Source organism: Mustela putorius, unplaced genomic scaffold (assembly GCF_011764305.1).
Source record: "Mustela putorius furo isolate JIRA1106 unplaced genomic scaffold, ASM1176430v1.1 tig00000228_pilon_pilon_pilon, whole genome shotgun sequence".
Classification (NCBI taxonomy): domain Eukaryota; kingdom Metazoa; phylum Chordata; class Mammalia; order Carnivora; family Mustelidae; genus Mustela; species Mustela putorius.
This window is the reverse complement of record NW_025421322.1, coordinates 334685-354974: the sequence shown is the minus strand read 5'-3', so window position 1 is coordinate 354974 and position 20290 is coordinate 334685. Positions and strand designations below refer to the sequence as shown.

The 20290-nt window shown below is 40.5% G+C and overlaps 2 protein-coding genes across 7 annotated transcripts in view; one reads left to right on the top strand and one right to left on the bottom strand.

The window, feature by feature from the left end:
- The first annotated feature begins 3990 nt into the window (after positions 1–3990).
- CCNE2 (cyclin E2) lies at positions 3991–18446 on the top strand. Of its 4 annotated transcripts, none has more exons than XM_004768545.3 (12): positions 3991–4271; positions 6465–6504; positions 6591–6687; positions 6766–6819; positions 7758–7909; positions 8792–8927; positions 11138–11284; positions 12467–12562; positions 13849–13983; positions 15652–15763; positions 16526–16683; positions 17045–18446. In XM_004768545.3, exons 2-12 carry the CDS (start codon positions 6491–6493, stop codon positions 17156–17158), a joined length of 1215 nt encoding a protein of 404 aa, XP_004768602.1. In that variant the 5' UTR covers positions 3991–4271; positions 6465–6490; the 3' UTR covers positions 17159–18446. The 4 variants fall into 4 exon arrangements, with proteins under 4 accessions (XP_004768602.1, XP_004768604.1, XP_004768603.1 ...); XM_004768547.3 differs by lacking the exon at positions 3991–4271 and adding an exon at positions 5147–5281 and having other exon boundaries at positions 17045–18445; XM_004768546.3 differs by lacking the exon at positions 3991–4271 and adding an exon at positions 5444–5529 and having other exon boundaries at positions 17045–18445.
- INTS8 (integrator complex subunit 8) overlaps positions 12771–20290 on the bottom strand; it is a 54033-nt gene continuing 46513 nt past the window's right edge. For 2 of the 3 annotated variants that reach the window (XM_004768544.3, XM_013064547.2), the window contains one exon: positions 18442–18633. In XM_004768544.3, the coding sequence (XP_004768601.1) occupies positions 18517–18633 (117 nt within the window). In that variant the 3' untranslated portion in view covers positions 18442–18516. Of the gene's footprint in view, positions 12790–18441; positions 18634–20290 lie in introns of those variants that run through there. The other variant, XM_013064546.2, reaches the window with a different exon arrangement.

The window sequence follows — 20290 nt, the reverse complement described above, 5'->3', positions numbered from 1 at the left end:
AACTATACTAGTAGTCATGGTACCAGCACTCAGCAGTACAAAAAAAGGGAAAAAACAGGTTCACTGGAAAATGTCCTTGATGAGGCAATTAAAGGAATAGTCTAATGGGCAATTCAGTATTAAAATATGAAAGGACTTTTTTTTTCTGTTGATGAGTTTTGACTAAGATGAATAAACACGTTTAATGTTACAAAGTTTTAGTTCCCTCTTCATAGGAGATATACTGGTTATCATTTAGTCATACTCATTTTTGATTAATTTCAAATCAACTCTATGACCAAAAAAAGTATTAAAAATACCCTGGCCAAGGCTAGAACAATTTGAGCAATAAGATAAAGTAATACTGAATAATACTTCAAAATACACAAACAAAACAAAAAGTGTAAATATCTATGAGTGTATACTAATATAAATAAATCACTGAATGAGATAGTAAATGGGAGAGAAGAGACAAATGTAGCAGAACTCCAAATAAATAACGTAGATATTTTATCTTGAAGACGAGAGGCATAGCTCCCCACTCCTTCCCTGTGGGCTGGACATGGTGATTTTTTCCCAAGCAGTATAGTATTTGAGGGTGGGGATGGGGGAAGTAAGTCTACAATGCAAAAGCCAGACAAACACTATTAGGTAATCAAGGTCAACATCAACAGTCATAAACCACGATGATAATATGTACTCTTGATATGATATGATGAAAATGGCACTTTGCCTCTATGATATTCTTCCTCCAAACCTATAACCTCAATTTAACCATTAGAAAAACATAAGACAAATTTCACTAGAAAGTTATCCTACAGGGCCACCTGGGTGGCTCAGTGAGTTGAGTGGCTGCCTTTAGCTCCCATCATGATCCTGGGATAGAGCCCCACATCTGGCTCCCTCTGCTCTGCGCAGCCCCCCCCCCCACTCCTGCTCTCTCTCTCTCAAATAAATAAATAAAATCTTAAAAAAAAAAAAGGCATCCTACAAAATACTTGGCCAGCACCCCTCAAAACTGTCAGACGTAAAAAAATAAGGAAAATGGGGGCGCCTGGGTGGCTCAGTGGGTTAAGCCGCTGCCTTTGGCTCAGGTCATGATCTCAGGGTCCTGGGATCGAGTCCCGCATCGGGCTCTCTGCTCAGCAGGGAGCCTGCTTCCTCCTCTCTCTGCCTGCCTCTCTGCCTGCTTGTGATCTCTGTCTGTCAAATAAATAAATACAATCTTAAAAAAAAAAAAAAAAAAAGGAAAATGTGAGAAACTGTCACAGCCAAGAGGAACCTCAAGGAGACATGAGTTCTAAATGTGATGGGTTTGGATCCAGGAGCAATAAGAAGACATTAGGGTAAAACTGATGAAATCTGAATAAAGCATGGGTTTTAGTTCAAAATAATGCATTGACATTATTCGTATGGTAATAAATGTACCCCACTAATGTGTCAATAATAGGAAAAACTGTGAGGTGGTCAGGGAGGGTAAAGGAATATATGGAAGCTTTGTTCTACCCTCTCAATTCTTCTGTATATCTAAAATTTTCTAAAAAATAGGATTTTAAAAAACCTTATTATTAATTGGTGAATAATTCTACAATCCATCACTCTAGCCTTTGAGAACTGAAGTTCTATAATGGGATATCCCATGCATAATTCAATTCAGTATTTACCAAGGTCCTACTCTGAAGGCCTTTGAACTGCTGGGTACTGACTATAAAAAAAAAAATGAACAAGATCCAAGGCCTAGTTGGAGATAAAGGACATTTTTAATAGGTAATTACAGTACTGTGAGGTGAGCAGAACTGAAGAGCAGAGATAAAGGGGTTTAGGAAGGTTTTGCAGAGGAGGCATGGAGAGGAAAAGGTACAGAAGCAAGAAATAAGTGAACTGAGCCTTTTTTAAAGGTATTCCTCTAAAAGTCTTGTTTTTCTCCCTGTCCTTTTCCCTGAAAATAAAAGCACTGTAGAGGCCAATACTTTATTTAACATGGTGTTTTAACTTTACATGAACAATGGAAAAAGTATACTTTAGAAAATGCCAAAATTTCTAAAATTATCACAAGCATGAAAGAATATACATTTCAAAGTGAATTTTCAAAGATTTATTTATTTGAGAGAGAGAGAGAATAAAGGGGAGAGGGAGAAAAAAATCTCAAGCAGACTCCTTGCTGAGCACAAAGCACAACTCCGGGCTGAATCACATAACCCTGAGGTCACGCAAAATAAGTGAATTGTAAAAGCGAGATCAGTAGGAAATGAGGGGACTAAAATGTGAAACAAAGATAACATATTGAAAGATGATGTCTAGAGGCATCTAGCTGGCCTCTAGACAGTTGGAAGAGTCTATGACTTTTGATCTTGGGGAGGGGGTTCATGAGTTCAAGCCCCATGTTGGTTACAGAGATTACTGGAATTAAAAAACTTTTAAAAACTTTAAAAAAAAAATTTTGTCTGGGGGCACTTGGATGGCTTAGTGGGTTAAGCCTCTGCCTTTGGCTCAGGTCATGGTCTCAGGGTCCTGGGATCCAGCCCTACATGGGGCTCTCTGCTCAGTAGGAAGCCTGCTTCCCCCTCTCTCTCTACCTACCTCTCTGCCTACTTGTGATCTCTGTCTCTCTCTGACAAACAAATATATCTTAAGAAAAAAAAGAAGTCTGAAGTAAGTATCCAAAAGGATGACTACATGAACAAAATTCTGGGAAACAGCAATTTCCTAATTCTGCTTCATTTTATTGCAGATCTTTCTTTTTTTTTTTTTTTTTTAAAGATTTTATTTATTTATTTGACAGAGAGAAATCACAAGTAGGCAGAGAGGCAGGCAGAGAGAGAGAGGAGGAAGCAGGCTCTCTGCTGAGCAGAGAGCCCGATGCGGGACTCGATCCCAGGACCCTGAGATCATGACCTGAGCCGAAGGCAGTGGCTTAACCACTGAGCCACCCAGGCGCCCTATTGCAGATCTTTCAAACAACTCAAATTCCATGGGTGTGAACTAGTAACGGGGGAGGCAGGGGGACGGAGGAGCGAAGAGCAAGGACTGAGCATCTCTCTGTGACAGGTAACATACACAAGAGAGGGTCTCTCTATGTATTATCAAATGTAATCTTTAGAAAGAGCCTTGAAATGAGTATCTTCTGTGTTTTCGGGAGAAAACCCCTACTCAGAGGAACTCAGTATCTTGCAGCAGAACAAGACTGGAACCAGGGTCCATCTGAGAGTAAACCCATGTCCTTTTTAGTCCCATTTAACCATCCAGCTGTTTGTAATATGGCAGAATTCACCCTGTTGGTTCCAGACAAAGCAGTCTTGAGATTGCTTCTGATTTCTTTCTTACTACGACTGCACCGTATTCACTTCATAGCCAAGGGCACTGAGCAAAGAACATTTCTAATTACATGTCTTGTTTACAAGTAATTTATTAATTAGCCCAGTGCTGGGCATACAATACATACATACTCCAAGATTAATCCTACAAATGTTCATGGACATCCCTAGTTTTCAGTACATTTTGATTATCACCGTCACTCATTTAGGCCGCCCGTTTTGCGTCCGTCAAGGTAACAGACACTTGTTGGTAGACCTCCCTTTTCTTACCATCATGCTGTGACATCTCTAAGCTTTTTACCGCCAAGTGTTCTGAGCTGACTGCAAACGGAGGCAACTCCTTCCGGAACGAGAGCGCCATCCTAAGCATTATAACGATATCAAGCTTCTTGGGACCCACTAGATTCTGGGCCTCTCCTGATTCTATGCCACCTGAGGCAAGGCTCTTCCTATTTTCTCCTGCGTTAATACCGGGGAGAAACAATGATTTTGCGGGAGGCACGAGACTGTCGTTAAAAGAATCGAGAGAGGGAGCATGAAAAACAGTTGGCCTTGCGGGCCCGAAATCCCGAAGAGCTGCGGCTATTTCTAGGCTCCCAGGGCCGCCCGGACCCAGCCGCACAAAGGGCGCCGGGCGGGGGCGCGGGTCGATCCCGCTGCCGCCTCCTGGTGCATCTCGGGAAGGGCTCCCGCCCGGGCCGCGCCACCGCGCCGGCCCGAGCGCCTTCGTATCCCTGGCCCTACCCCAGCGGCTCGCGCCGGGCCAGGCAAAGCGCCGAAGCCACCAGCCCGCGGCCGGCCCGACCAGCCGCGAGTTCCCGGGAGCCTGCGCTCGGCTCCTCCGCCGCGGGGGTCTTTGTTCCCGTAGGCGTCCCCGCCCCACCTCTCCCGCCGCCAAACCTGTTGGCGGACTATCAACGGCTTGTCCTACTTGGAGATGGCCAGTCCGGGGCGCGCACGAGAGGGGCGGTGATAGAGGTAGCGAGGGCACCCCTGTGTCTGGCTAGGGGGGGAAAGAGAAGGAAACGCGTCGGGCCCGCCTCCTGCTATTATAGCTCGGAGGCGGGCGGCTCCCTCCAGCGCGGGCAACTCGCGCGGGCTCCGCAGGGCGCGCTGGCGGCGGCGGGGCGGGGCGGGGCGCGGCGGGTCGGCCCGCGGGCTGCACGTGGTGGGGGCAGTTCTCCCGGCCCAACCCGGGAGAGCCACCGCTCTCAGGGGAAGACGGGATGCTGCCCCCGGACCCGCTCTGAAGAGACGTTTTACTCGTGGGGGGCCCCGGAACTTCAGGTCCGGAGGACAGGAAGGGAGGGTGCGGCCTGGCGCGAGCGTTCTCTGAGCGCGGGGACTTCGGAGTGGGAAGGCGCCGGGCCGGGGAAAGGCGGCGGGGTGCGGAGGGACCCATCCATGGGAGGTAACCGGTCGGCGGAGCGGGGAGCGGGAAGAGGGTTGATACGAACCTCCGTCGGCGGGCTGGAGCAAAGTGCAAGACCGGCATTGCAGAGAATGGCTGCCCTCGGGTGCCGCGGCCGGCCCCGGTGGTCCCGGACCCGACGGGGGGCGCGCGGGGACCCACGTGGCCCGCCGCGCGCCGGGCTGTGTTTACATTCTGCAGCAGCTCCACGTTGTGCCGCCGTCGTCGCCTCCCATTGGCCAGCTCGCCAGCCGAAGCGGCGCTCCTCCCGCAGGGGCGGGCCCTCCCGGCCCTGGCGTCTTTCCCGACAGAATCGGGTTCCTTGAGGCCTTAGCGGGACCGCCACGGTGCGCCGCAGGAGGGCCACTACCTCAGTACTCTATGCTCGCCCGTGACGCCTCCACCTGGCCGTAGGCCGGGACTGAGCCGCGGCCTGACGTGGACGGGACCTGGGAGTTGAGGGCGGGAGGGAAATTGAAAGTACTGGCGGGAGATGCGGAAGCAGAGCGGCCGGGAACCAATCCTCGGAGGAGGAGCCTCTGAGAGACTCCCTCCCGCCTCCGGGCCGCGCAGGCAGGTGAGGGGGAGAGCAGGTGAACGCGGACTGAGGGCCTGGGCAAGCTGGCCCCGGCCCCTCGGGGTGGGTGGGCGCGGACTGAGATCAGGGCGCGGCGCGCGGGCCTGCGGGGCGGGCGCGCGGGAGAGGGGAGCGCGCAGTCCGGAGGTGTCAGTGTGAGGCGCATGCGTGCGGGGCGGGCCCGGCCCGGCCTATATATTGGGTTGGCGCCGGCGCCAGCTGAGAGCGGAGCGGTAGCGGGTCCAGCGGTGAGAAGGTGCCGGGCGTAGGGCGGAGTGCGGGAGGAAAGAAAGCCTACGGGGCCGATTCTTCCCGCGGGCGGGAGCCTAGAGGAGGAAAAATGGGAAGGCTGAGAAATAGGCGGCTGGGGCGGATGGCTTCCCGCGTTGCGTCCCTGTCAGGATCTCTGGCAGGGAGCCGGGGAGGCGGCGGGGGGTGGAAGACTGCCCCGAAGGGGGAGGCCACGGAAAATGCCCTCATTCTAGGGGCTTCTCTCGCCCACACTCGTTAGGGGAGCTCTCCCGCGGGAGGGAGGATAGGGGTCTGGGTTCCCTTCACGGGCGAAGAGCTCCCTGACCACCCCAGTTTCCCCTTTAACTCTCTTTCCTTTCACTCCCACCGCCATCTGGAGTCGGGGTCCCGGTGCCCCTTCAAGCAACAGGCAGGGCCCGGTGGGGCTGGGAAGGAGGGAACGGAGACTGAAGGACGTGACACAAGTCTCCGTTCCCTCCGCCCCCTGCTTCCCCGCCACCGCCGCTCTCCAAATTGGCGCGGAACCGGCTTCTCTACAGCGTTTCGCCTCCACAACCCCCTCTCTCTCCGGGACTCGTCCAGGATGGAAGGGGGGATGTGGGGGCGCTGCCCAAGCCCCCGTCGGGGTTCCGGGAGAGAGGATGGAGGGCGCAGAAAAGACCCATTTTGGGGGAGACCTGCCTCCTTGCTGGGGTGCTTTGTAAATTCTTGAAGACACTCGCGTCCCGGCTGTCTATTCAATTGAGGAGACGCAGGCATGTGTCCAAAATTAATACCGTGAGATAACCATTGTAGTGCGTGAGACAGCATGGTCAAATGGCTCAGGCCATCTCCTGAGGGACTTAGCCGAAACCCCTGAAGGAGCGTCTGATTGGCACTTGGGAGAATATGGGTGACAATATTTGACTCTCGTTTTTCCTGTCCCCTCCAGAGATTTCACACACTTGAAAGAAGAGAATGTCAAGACGCAGGTAACACTGTCTTGTAGATATGTTTAAAAATTCGCTGCTGCGCTTTAAACTCCTGATTAAACTTTCTTTTAAAAATGTCACCGTAGTAGCCGTTTACAAGCTAAGCAACAGCCCCAGCCCAGCCAGACGGATTCCCCCCAGGAAGCCCAGATAATTCAGGCCAAGAGGAGAAAAACAGCTCAGGTGAGTTGAGAGAGAGAGGAGAGAGAAGAAATTCTTTGCTGGGACTTCAGGTTAATAATGGTCTTTTTTATTTTCCAGGATGTCAAAAAAAGAAAAGAGGAGGTCGCCAAGAAACAGCAGTACGAGATTAGGGTAATGCAGAACTGGGCTGGGTGGGCTTGGGGGAAACAAATGCAGGACAAATGATAAAATTGTGTTATTGCTATGCAATAGGAAGATACCTCTGACACTTTTACTTCGAATGCCCCTAGAGGTCAGCAGAAGGCCCATATCTTTGGGTGGTTTTTACGTGCCTGAATCCTACTACAGCTGCAGATCAAGTTTGCCTTGAAGCAGCTGGTTCCTCTTTGTAAATCCCTCCCTCTTGGAATCGCCTGGTGCACCAGGGCCCGCCTAATCTGTCCAATGTACTGCTCTTTGTTCCCTCTCTGACTATAGTGGAGGGTCCTAATAGCTGTTCCTTGGGGCAAAAATAGGATAGAAGTCACTGACAGACTGGCACATAGCCCTTTGCCACCTATTCTCCCTATGTGTGGTGCAGAGAACACTAGAGACAATGGTTCTCTTTGAAACCAGCATTGGTTGGGGAGAGGGTCCTTTAAAAGCTATTTAAGTAATTGACATCAGTTGATTCCACTTTTAAGGTTTTGCTTTATAATATTCTGAAGTATGAAAGCAGACTTAACTGGTGTGGGGGGAGGAGCTTTTTATAAAACAAGGTGCCCTTACCACTATTGAAAAGAGGGAGAATTTCCGTTTTATGATCTTGAAAGTGATTATTAGTGTTTGACTACAGATGCATTTTGTTATTACTCCCTTCCCCAATATCTAATGTCTTGTATATTTCCAGAATTGTATTTTGTTCTCTAAAACATCCCCACCTGTTACTCTTTATGTATGAAGATCCGTATGAACGGTGTCTGAATTCTAAAATATGAATGTCAACTAGATTGTCAGCAGTGGTTAACTAACAGTGGTGTTGGGGGAAACTATAGATGTTTAGAGATACTAGCTTCCATCCAAGACAAAAGCTGATTTTCTTTCGCACAAATTTTTGTTTTATATGACAGAACTGTTGGCCACCTGTATTATCTGGGGGGATCAGTCCTTGTATTATCATTGAAACACCCCACAAAGAAATAGGAACAAGTGACTTCTCCCGATTTACAAATTACAGATTTAAAAATCTTTTTATTAATCCTTCACCTTTGCCTGATTTAAGGTAAGAACATTTTTTATAATTTAATATCAAAGATTAAAACTACTTAGTATATTACACTATCTTGAATCCTATTTTGCCTTCATTAGAAGACCGAAAAACATCCAAAAATTGCTTTACTAATATTTATGCATGTACTGAGAATGGTGATGTTTGCAAAGGATATGGGTATTTAAAATACTGATTTTATGAAGTGCTTTTCATTTACTTGTTGAATACTCTAAGCCTCATTAGAGGCTTTTTAAATGAGGTTTAAGTCATTTTTCTAAATTTTAATAAGGAAGCACTTTAACAGGTAAGACATTTTCATTTGATAGATCAACCCTATTTCTTACCAAGTTTAGAAATACCTATATTCTTTTCTCTAGTTAATATGACTAAGAGGTACAGCTTATACAAAGCATGTAATGTAGTATATTTGGCTCTAATATACAAATTAATGGGCAGACATTTAAACTCACCATCCCTCCCCTTTACTATACTCTGCCCCAGTCACCACCACTTTAGGTGAGTTTACTATTGATTTATTTAGAGATGACTGGAACTTGTCTCTACTGGGATTATATGCTTAAATATTTAAATTTGCAGTGTTGCTCTTGAGAAAATATTGTTATCTTAAATGGAAGCCTTTTAATTTATAAATGGGGGAAGCACTCTTGAAAGCCATAGTCTAAGTTCTTGCTGTACAATTTCAGGCTTCTGCTTTTTTATGCTAAAGAAATGGTTTCTAAAAGTTAAAGTAGCAATTTTTTCCTAATTTACTTTAAGAGCTCCTCCTTCCAAATTCTAACTCAAAGTTGTTTTTCAATACCTGAAGTTGATTCTTTGTACAACAGGTAGCTTGAATATTAAGTAGGTTACATATTCTTTTCTCCCCTTCTATAGCTGGGGATGTTCAAAGGATGTTTGGCTAAACATGCTAAAAAAGGAGACCAGGTATGTTCATGACAAACATTTTGAAGTTCTGCATTCTGACTTGGAACCACAGATGAGGTCAATACTTCTAGACTGGCTTTTAGAGGTATGTTCCACCAATACAAATTTTCTTTATCTCTGTATAATGGAAAAGTATTTAGATGTATATGTGCTTTCCATGTGCCCTTGCTATATTTTCAGTAGCCATCTTTTGGGGGATACATACTGCAGTTAACAGTACCAAAATGGAAAATGTCCGCTTTGTGAGAATAAAGTAACACAGGCACTGCATCCCATACAACCTAAACTTAATTCAGAACTCCTAGTGTCTGTGGGAATTGCTGTGTACCAGGCACTAGATGCTGAGGATAATCAAGATAAACAGAATATATACATAGTTGAAAAGATTTTGAATTCTGCTATGCAAAGTGAAGAACCAGGACTAGGCTTTGGCCCTCAGAAGTCCTTTTTCTACATCACCAAAATCAAATTATGATTTGGAATCCTGATTTCTAGGTCCTAAATAATGAGGCTTTGAATATCCAGAGGCCCTAAGCCCTCTGGGCTTCATGTAGTTTCCCTTTATTACACACCTTTATTCCTTTTTGAAACACACTGTACCTTAATCTAAAGAAGTAAGCGTGTTCTCCAAATCTCTAAAGATCTGTGACAGAATGTTCTGTTTAGGCCCATTCTTTTTCTCTGGATAATAATTCCAAGAGTCTCTAAAATTGAGAAAATTACTTGTGTAAATGACAAACTGATTTTTCTCCAGCCCTTGGATGTTTACTCTGTAGTTTCCCTGTGTTTGATAGAGATGACACTATAGGCTTTTCAGTGGAATAATACATGGCAGAGTAGATCTCAGAAGCTATCAGAAAAGTTTTTAAGATTATAAAACACTGTCCTTTTGAGTTAGGTTATCAGTTCTTATTCTGACTAGCAGGGGAGATATTTCAGTCATGTGGGTACAAGAAGGTGGCTGAATTTTTACTTTTGGAGTGCCTAGTGACCATGGAAGCAACCTAAGCACAATTAAATAGATTTTTTTTTCCTTTTTATGGTTACGCTGACTTTATCCAGTAGTTGCCCATCAAATTTATTGCTATCTTCCCTTAAATAGGATTATATGCAAAACTATAGAATATAATCAATCCAGCAGTGTTAAACTCTAGTTTTTCTTAGTATATATCCTTTTAGTCTATGAATGCAAAGATGGTTCAATATTATCTTAACAGTTTAAAAGAGAAACATAAAGTGTCGATAGACTTGAAAGACATTTTTTGAAAATCAGTTTCTGTTCCTCATTTCAAAATATGTAGTAAACTAAGAGTTCCTTAACACATAATTTACTAGAAACTCATGTACTTCCGTCCCTGTTTCCTCATCTTCAAAATGGCGATAAAGCTGCTACTTCCTGGAGTTCAGAATTTGAAGTTTTCCCTATACTAAGTATGGAAATGACAGATACTGTTTATTAACAATAGTGAAACATTAGGGAAATTCCCATTACAGTAAGAAACAAGGGATGAGATCAAGACTTTGTCTATCACCAATGTTGTTCATTCAGTTGTCTTCTATAAAAATTCTTAGCCAACACAGTAAAACTTGAAAAAAGTGAAGTTTAAAAACACTGAAAAAAATGTTATTTTGTAGTTAAATGTCTACCTAGAACAGTGAAGAGAATCATCTCGAGCTGTTAAAATTATAAACTAAGCATGAAAACGTAACCACTTACCAGTAATAAACAATTAGGAAACTAATGGAAAAAAGTTTCCACTCACAGTCAGCAAAAGTATAAATATATCTGAGAATAAGTTAAGTCCATATGAAAAAAATACATATATAAAACTAGTAACAGTAGGGACACCTGGGTGCCACGGTCAGTTAAGCATCTGCCTTCAGCTCAGGTCATGTTCCCAGGGTCCTGGGATCAAGTTCTGTTTGCTCAGTGGGGAATCTGCTTCTTCCTCTGCCTGCCGCTCCCCCTGCTTGTGCTCCATCTGACATATACATAAATAAAACCTTTAAATAACTTAAAAAAAATCTAGTAAGTAAATGAGGATAGTAATAGATTCTTTTATCCTATATCCTAGTATATGTTAGTATTTGTATATAATTAGTACCCCCCTCCATATCCCTGCCCAATCTTAGCTCTGTTATCCTAAAAAAGCAATTTTGGTCTTGAAAGTATTCGAAAGAAAAAAAAAAAAGAGAAAAAAAAAGAAAGTATTCTAAGGACTGGTATTTTAGGTGAGAACTTTCTAATTTGGAGAAATGCATAGAATATTTATAAATGTTCGAATTCTTCTCTAGGTATGTGAGGTATACACACTTCATAGAGAAACATTTTACCTTGCGCAAGACTTTTTTGATAGATTTATGTTGACACAAAAGGATATAAATAAAAATATGCTTCAACTCATTGGAATTACCTCATTATTCATTGCTTCCAAACTGGAGGTGAGTTCTCAAGCTTTATCCATGATCATATATCTCACTTTTTTAAATCAACACATTAATAATCCCAGCAAATACAGCTTTTGACATTAACTCTATAGGAAAGCTGAATGGGTTTTTTTCCCCCAGAACATTTTCTGGATATTACTTATTTGGATAGATAAGTACAGTTCCCTTTGTTAGTATCTGAGCCTATTATAAGCATCTGGTTTATTAGATTCTGGAAGCATCTAGGTGAAATATCCTATGGTCCATTCTGCTGGACAAAATACACCAAAAGTGTGGTCTGTATACATATACAGCACTTGATTTCAATAGAATGGCCTTTGAAAACTAACTGACCAATCAAATGAAATAAATACTATGCTGGGTTAAAATAATGGTCTGTATATACTGAATGGTCTATATTCTGTTTTTGGGTGGTGCTGCCAGGATGGAAGGCAACCCTTTTTTGCCTGAGGTTTTCTTTCACATAATCTTGTTTTTCTTAATCCATTTTGGATATCATACTTTCTTCTGAAAGTTTTGAAACTTGTCATCATTTTGAGAGTTGGAGAGGGACTGTGAATCAGGCCTTAATCTAAGTGTGTTTTTCTTCCAAATTTGTCTTTTGAGCACCAAGAGCTATCTCCCAATTCTGACATATTTGGTAAATAATTTTGTGTTCGGTCTATCCTTACTGTGTGCTTCAGGTATCTTTCTAGACTGAACTCTTGATGTTTAACCTGTTCTCATCTGTAGCAGGCCTCGTTTCTACTCTGATCATTTTGTTTTCCTCTGGGCTGTTAAGACAGACCTGTCAGCCAAACTGCACAACATATTTCTTGATGTACCACACCTTTATAAAGGAACTGTTTTCAGTAGTTTCTAAACCTTGTTGAAGTGTCTTGTTTTGGTGTGGCCAATATAAATAAGGAGTCTTAAAATATGGCTTTTTGTTTTTTAACTGAAATATTTTAAGATACTCTGTTTATTAATTGAAATTCAAGATCAAGTCTATGAAAATAAGTGTCAATGTAGTTGGCTGATTCAGACTCCTACATCTGTGAAAAATCTTGTTACTAAGACACATAATCACTTTATGAAGCTGTCCTTAAAAATGAAGCCTGTATGTGGTTTCTATATAACCTTTTGTTTTAATCTCAATCTCAACTGTGCTTAATTTTTTAAAAATCCACTTTAAAGGAAATATATGCTCCTAAACTACAAGAGTTTGCTTATGTTACTGATGGTGCCTGCAGTGAAGAGGATATCTTAAGAATGGAACTTATTATATTAAAGGTAATAAATTTATTGTCTATTTTGCTATTTACTAAGTTAGTAGTTACTACTGAATCTGAAAGACCACAATGTAAATAGTGAAAACAGGTTTCACTCAGCATTAGGATCAGTTCAAAGAGGTTAATGTATCAAAATACTGACAATGGTATATAGACAGAGTGGAATTTACATAACCTGTAGATTCTTCATTTTCTGTGTCTTTGTTTCTATTGAGAATATATTATTTTCTTAAAGTTAAGGAAAACACTTTGAAAAGTATAATTAACATAGCCTAATTCATTTGTGTATACAAATGAATTCCAACAATTCAAATCTTAGTTCTGACATTTTATTCTGATAATTCAAATCTTAGTTCTGATACTGCCCCCCCCTTCTTCCAGTAGATACAGAATGAAAATTATTTGTCTTTTTTCTTTCTATATGCAAAAAAGGACTATTAACAAGCATGGAGAAGAGAAGCATAAAGGTGTTTAATCAGGCCCTGAATTAAAGTAAACGCTGAATGTTAGCAACTAGAAAGTATGTTATTAAATTTGAACACCCTGAGTTTATATATAGGACACACCAGAAAACAAGGACTTTTTATAGATTATCTAAACTATATTTATTATAAATTATAAATTTATATTTTGTAAATTATGTTTACAATCTATTCATATTCATAGCTCTGTTAAATATCAGCTTACCAGAAAGATGCCATTCTAACAATAACCTTATTCAGGCTTGAAGTACACTATAAGGAGTAGGTAAAGAGGAGATGGAGTTTTCTGTAACACGGTTCTCACCTAATTATTTTAGACTGCTTGTAAATGGTAAAGTCCTAGGGCCTCATGGAGGAGAGTATATCATAAATCGGGATTTGTCTTTTTTGTTCTAAACTTTTAAATTTGACAAGAAGCCATCAAAGATCATGAAAAGATCTACATGGAATTAGCTCTGGTCACTGAATACAATTTTACAAAGGCAGTTTCAATAAATAATAATAGATGTGGAAGACCAGGGGCGCTGCAAGAAATAAGAGGATGAATGAATACCAGACGTAGTAAGCTTTTTAAAGAAAGACAACTAGAGAATTATAAAGGGGCCTCTATTAGTAGACTGTAAAATATAAGCACCTTTACATCCTGAGGTACCTATAAATATTTTTAATAAAAATAAGGGTCAATAAAATTCCTAGGAAGAAATAAACCTAAAGCAGAAAGTTTTTAAATGACTAATAAAGTAACTATGTATTATAGTGTGTACATATCTCCATTTATTAACAGGTATTTTAATTCCATTAACAGGCTTTAAAATGGGAACTCTGTCCTGTAACAGTCATCTCCTGGCTAAATCTCTTCCTCCAAGTTGATGCTCTTAAGGATGCTCCTAAAGTTCTTCTACCTCAGTATTCTCAGGAAAAGTTCATTCAAATAGCTCAGGTATTTTTAATGAATATATGCTAATGTTTATTATAGCTGTTCAGTGCATTTAAAGTCTTAACTAACTTATATAATAAAAAGCATAATGAATTAAATCCACTCCTTAATTGACAAGAACAAAACTGATGCATAAAATTCTGTTCCCAATACTTATATTGCTTAGTAATTCTAGAAAACAAACTTTTTAAACTTAGAGTTTAAATGTATTATGAATACTTTCCATTCTTTGAGTTCAAAGTAGAGTTAAATACCTCTTTTTGATATATAAAATGGAAAAAGACATATAGCCAGTTGCCTTTAGTTTGATGTGAAATTATTCTATATGATTATCTTATTCTTATTTGAATACAAAGAGTGCCTACTTTGTACTTTAGAATTAAGATTTTTTTGTTTTAAATTAGGTTCAAATTATGCTTTCCTAGGCCATCGTAACAAATGTTCTTTCCTGCCTGCTTCTCCTAAGTATCTTAAAGGCCACTGTAACTGTTCTGTGTTCTAATTCTATGTAGGATATGAAAAGCTTACATATGGAATTGAAGGAACTGTGGCATACTGGGATGGGTTTTAAATAACCTAGGGTGAAACTTAGTTTTATTTTAAATCTAGTCAACACAATTATGAACACTAACACTGAATTACCAGTAAAATATTAGAATTGGTTCATTTTATAACATTTTGTAACAAACGAGAACAAACATTTGATAAACTGGTAATTACTGTATCTGTATTGTTTATTTCTAAGTCTTCTGCTCAGTTTATTTCATTGCACAGGTATTCACCTTAGGCCTCTGAAATCTAGCCGTTTTACACCATTCTTCTCCATTATACCGCCTTTTAAATAATCTCACTGTTTAGACTACAGTGAAGCAGATACAGGGGGAACACGTTTCTAAAGGATCATTCTTAAAATGTAGCTTTCCTGATTTAAAGTCCTCCAGTAATTTCAGTAATCAGAACTAGAATTCTTAAGGACCTTTTATGATCTAACCTAGGCTAATCTATGATCTAATCTATCCCTCTCCAGCCACTGCCCCCCCCCCACTTTAAATAAGGAATGAAGGAAAGGAATTCCTTTGTTCTGAACTAGGAGTTCTAAGGGCAAGGAATACTTTCTCATTTGTCTCATTTCTCATTTGCAAATGCTGTTCCCTATATGTAAAATACACCTTCCAATCTTCTTAGCTATCCTGTTTTTTTAAGATTTAAGCAGCACAGGGACACCTGGGTGGCCCAATCTTAAGTGTCTGCCTTTGGCTCAGGTCATGATCCCAGGGTCCTGGGATCAAGCCTTGCATCAGGCTCCCTGCTCTTTGGGAGGCCTGTTCTCCCTCTCCCACTCCCTATGCTTATATTCCCTCTATCTCTCTCTCTGAAATAAAATCTTAAAAAAAAAAGGATTTAAACAGCACAAGTCTTCCCCACCCTGGATTAGGTGCCCCTCCTATTACAGAGCACACCACATCCTAACAATCCTTGTCTGTTCACTTCCTAACTCAAGCCACCACTCTCAAGGAAATTACCTTTGGATCCCTTAGTTTAGCAATTCTTGGCATATGGATCCACTTCTTAAGTACTCTAAAATTGTACCTGACTCATCTTTAGTAGCAACATGTATCACTCATCCTTTCTCCTCTTAAATATGTGTACTTTTGCTTTTCCCTTGGTTAGCTTTTAGATCTGTGTATTCTAGCCATCGATTCATTAGAGTTCCAGTACAGAATATTGGCTGCCGCTGCCTTATGCCACTTTACCTCTATTGAAGTGGTGAAGAAAGCCTCAGGTAAGGCACTGTATTTTGTTATCTTCTTATATGTTTACAACTAAATATTAAAGGGGCTTTTATCAACTTTAGCTTTCTATTAAAATGGAAGAAAATTAGTTTAGCCATTATGTTCCCTTTTGTTAGAAGTACTTTCTAATTGTCAATATATATCCATAAACAAAAAGATCAAATGTAAATTACATCCATTTCAAGTTAGTCAACATGGATAAAGCTCTAAGAGTTCTTTGGGTTTTGACAATTTGTTTCATATATAGAAGGTACTGATTAAGAAGCTCTAAGTCTCGGTGGCTCAGTTGGTTAAATGTCCAACTCTTGGTTTTGGCTCAGGTTTTGGGGATCAAATCCTGTTTTTGGTTCTGCACTCTGGGGAGTCTGCTCCTCTGCCCCTCCCTTCTCCTTGCTCAAGTGCTCTCAAATGAATACATCCTTTAAAAGAAAAAAAGGCTCTAAGTTGATTGGTCACATTATTAAAAGGCCAAAATCAGGGCATCTGGATAGCTCGTGGGTTGTCTGACTCTTGATTTCAGCTCAGGTTATGATCTTGGGTCATGGGATCGAGCCCCATGGTGGGCTCCACACTCTTTGTGGAGTCTATCCCTCTCCCTCTGCTGCTAACATGTGTTCTTTAATAAATAAGTTTAAAAAATAAAAGGCCAGAATCAAGTTCCAACAAGTTAAAGCAGTTTAGCACTCTCAAACTAAGTTTAAAGACCGTTTCTGATGGAACCTTCACATTTTCCTAAACTTTCCTCTGTCTAGGTTTGGAATGGGACAACATATCTGAATGTGTAGACTGGATGGTGCCTTTTGTCAGCGTAGTAAAAAGTTCTAGCCCCGTGAAGCTGAAGATTTTCAAGAAGATTTCTATGGAAGATAGACACAATATCCAGACACATACGAATTATCTGGCTATGCTGGTATGTTTCTAGTGGGGCTTCTGGGTTTTATCTAGTAAGTCACTGAAACTGATAGTAAGGATACTAGAAATACTTTAGGGCAATGGTTTAGGCTACTAGGGGCTAGAAAGTTCTTATGGGCACACTAATGTCACAGCAAGATTTGTGGAGTGTCTCAAGATCAATGCCAGTATTCCAGATAAGAGTTTTTAAAGTAGGCAGTTCAAACCGTTGTATCTCTAAAACGTGATTAGTCATGCTTTCAAAGACAGAAACCTACATGAGGCCTAAGTAGTCTCAGGTTAATACCCAAAAAATCTGGGTTTTGTTTTACTGTCAGTGCTTACCTATTAATCTCTGCATGATTTCTTCACATGTACAGGATGAAGTAAATTATGTAAACACTTTCAGAAAGGGTGGACAGTTGTCACCAGTGTGCAGTGGAGGTATTATGACACCACCGAAGAGCACTGAAAAACCACCAGGAAAACACTAAAGTGAACTGGCAAACAAGTTGGAATTGAATATTGGGTAGAATTTCATAGAACTGAACTACTAAAGTTTTCAGGAAAGTAGTGCTATGACTGTCCTAGCCAATTCAGAAGTTTCACTGCCATTCTTTGATTTTAAGAAAAAACACTTAAAATTGGCATTAAGGAAGAAATTCCTAGGTTAGCTGTTTAAACAGCTGGACTTGTTTACAAAGATGACTTCATTCCCAGCATGACTGGATAGAAGCCAGCCACAATTTATGCCGTAAGAATTTTTTTGATCCAGTGTTACTATGTTTATCTTGATAAATTAAGAATTTTATCATTGGAGTTTTAGACTAGACAAGTGCTACCTTAAAGGGGACATGAGTAATACAATACTTTGAATCTAGTTTCTAGATTCGCAAAATTCATATTCTTGACTAGTGCAATTTGGTCTCTGAAAATAAAATTTAAACTTGTTTACAAAGGTTTAGTTTTATAATAAGGTGACTAATTTATCTATAGCTGCTGTAGCAAGCTATTATAAAACTTGAATTTTTACAAATGAACTTTAATCTGTTTTTTAACTGATACATTTGCCTTGCCATAACATTTTTTAACCAATAAGGCTTAGATGAACATGGTGCTTAAACTGTGCTCTAAAAAGGGGGAATACCAAAGAAATTTTAAACAAGATAAATGTTGTAGCTCCTACTTTGGGCTTTGACACAGAGGTTGCTTTATAATAACTTTTTGTACATCACAATTTAAGTGGAGAAGTACCCTTTCAACCTATTTATATGAGAAAGTCACTTTACTAACTCCAAGATATCCCCAAGGACTTTTTCTTAATTTAGTGTGACTAAGACTATTTATGTTTGCAAAATTATTAAGGTCCTTTTTAAATTCCTACATTATGAGTTAAGGACAGTGTCAAAGTGATAAAGCTTAACACTTGACCTAAACTTATTTTCATAAGGCAGAAACGTAGTAAATGTATACTGACTGCTAGATTATTTATTGAAAACAAACAAAAAAAACCTGACATAAGAACTTGCTGTATATAGACTAGCTACTTATACATATTTTAGTTTTTTAAAAAAATGAAATTTCAGCCTCAAGAGGGAGTCTAAATAGAAAACAAATTATACTAAGTTGCTAGTTTATTCTGTTACTGGACATGTGAATCTCTTCCTTTGAAGAAATTATAAATTTAAGCTATGGTTATGGTATGAAGTCTTCTGTATAGTTTTTAAATTTTTTCAGTATTGTCTGAAAAGAAAACACCACTAAATGTGTACATATGTATTATATAATCTAATACTGTTTATTTTTAGCCCATTGTTTAAAAAATAAAAGTTAAAAAATTTTAACTAACTGCTTAAAAGTAAAGTTTTGCCATTGCTTGGAGAAACTTTTTTTTCCTTCTCTGCGCTGCCAGCTGTAACACTTCTTCTGGGTTGCTTGCATTCAGTTCTGTCTGGCCGATGGCTTTGATCTTCCAAAACAAGAAAGTGACATTATTACAGGTGTGGTAAAAAATACTAGTAAACATAATATAAAACTACCTACATACTAACACTCAGCTTAATGATTAGTTAACCTCTAATTGTAAATGATGAGAGAGATGGAAGAAATTAATAAAAACAGACTAGAGCCACTCTTAAAAAGGATATGCTAAGCCACTTTTTATGGAATTATAGTATAGGTCCCCCTTATCTGAAGGTCTAGGGTCCGGAAGCAGATGATCCTCCTCCTGACATATCTTAGAAAGTCAAGAGTAGGGGGGCCTAAGTGGTTCAGGCAGTTACGCATCTATCTTAGGCTCAGGTCATAATCTCAGCATCTTTGGATCCCTGTTCAGCAGGGAGTCTGCTGCTCCCTCTGCCTGGTTGAGTGCTGATCAAAGCCTCCACCTGCTCTTGTGCTCTTGCTTGCTCTCTCTCCCCCTCTCAAATAAAATCTTAAAAAAAAAACAAAAAGTTAACAGTAATCTAATACTGTACCACAATGCTTACATCATTCACCTCACATCAGAAGAAGGGTGATGATACTCTTGAGAGACTATATTCACATAGCTTATTACAGTATATTGTTATAACTGCTCTTATAGGTAGGTATGTACATGTAGCATTTAGTACTAGCCATGATTTCAGGCATCCACCAGAGAGGTCTTAGAACTTACCCCTGTGGAAAAGGGGGGAGACAACTCTAGCTACAGTAACATTAATTCATATAAGTTTGACTAAAAATACCAGTAAATAACCCCTACATGTCATTTGACACATTTGTTACAGTTAAATTAGGGCTCCAACAAAAGTTTATAAGTCAAAATTCATGTTTCAGGAAAGGCTTCACTTTTTTAATGTGCAAAAATAGCTAGCTGTTCAGCACTGTAACAGCACATAGTACTGCACTTCTTCCATGATTAGAAAGAAATACCTCAGCCTACTAAAAATCGACAGTATTCTGCCAAGGAGCATTTTGTGAGAACATGTTAGTATCTTTGAATTACCTTTAAAGTAATCTACAAATTAAAAAAAGAAACCCAATTAGAACATCTTTAAACAACAAAGACTGTTCTGATATGTAGCTTGAAGGGGGATAGCAAGACTAGGATCAGAGAGTAGGAAGACTTGCTGGATAATACCATTTCCATATGAAGGAATACACAGGGAAAAACATGGTCCCAAGGTATAACTACAGAGTAATTTCAAACAAACCAAATGTCACAAAGATAACTGGCTATAAAAGTCCAAAGTAGAAGACAGAAATTGGAACAGCCCAGAGATTTGAGAGAAACAATGTACTCTGGGTAGCAGTCAAAACTCTAAGTGGATGGAGCTACCGAGGGAGGACGCAGAGCAAGCGGAATAATGGAAGGACCAACTTTTGGGGGAAATCAAAGTTAAGGGGCAGACAGGGAGATACCCACAGAGAAGAAAAGTCCTAACAGTCAGTGAAAAGAACAGTAAAAATGATGTCAGGGAAAGAATTTTAAGAAGTGAGAGATAAACAAAAGGATAAGGACTGAAGAACAGCCACTGACTGAATGAACCTTGAGATAACAGGAGTGGTGAGTTACACTGGACCAAAGAGCTTCAAAAAACTAGGCAGAGAAAGGGAAGAGGGAGGTAGAGGCACAGTCAAGGATC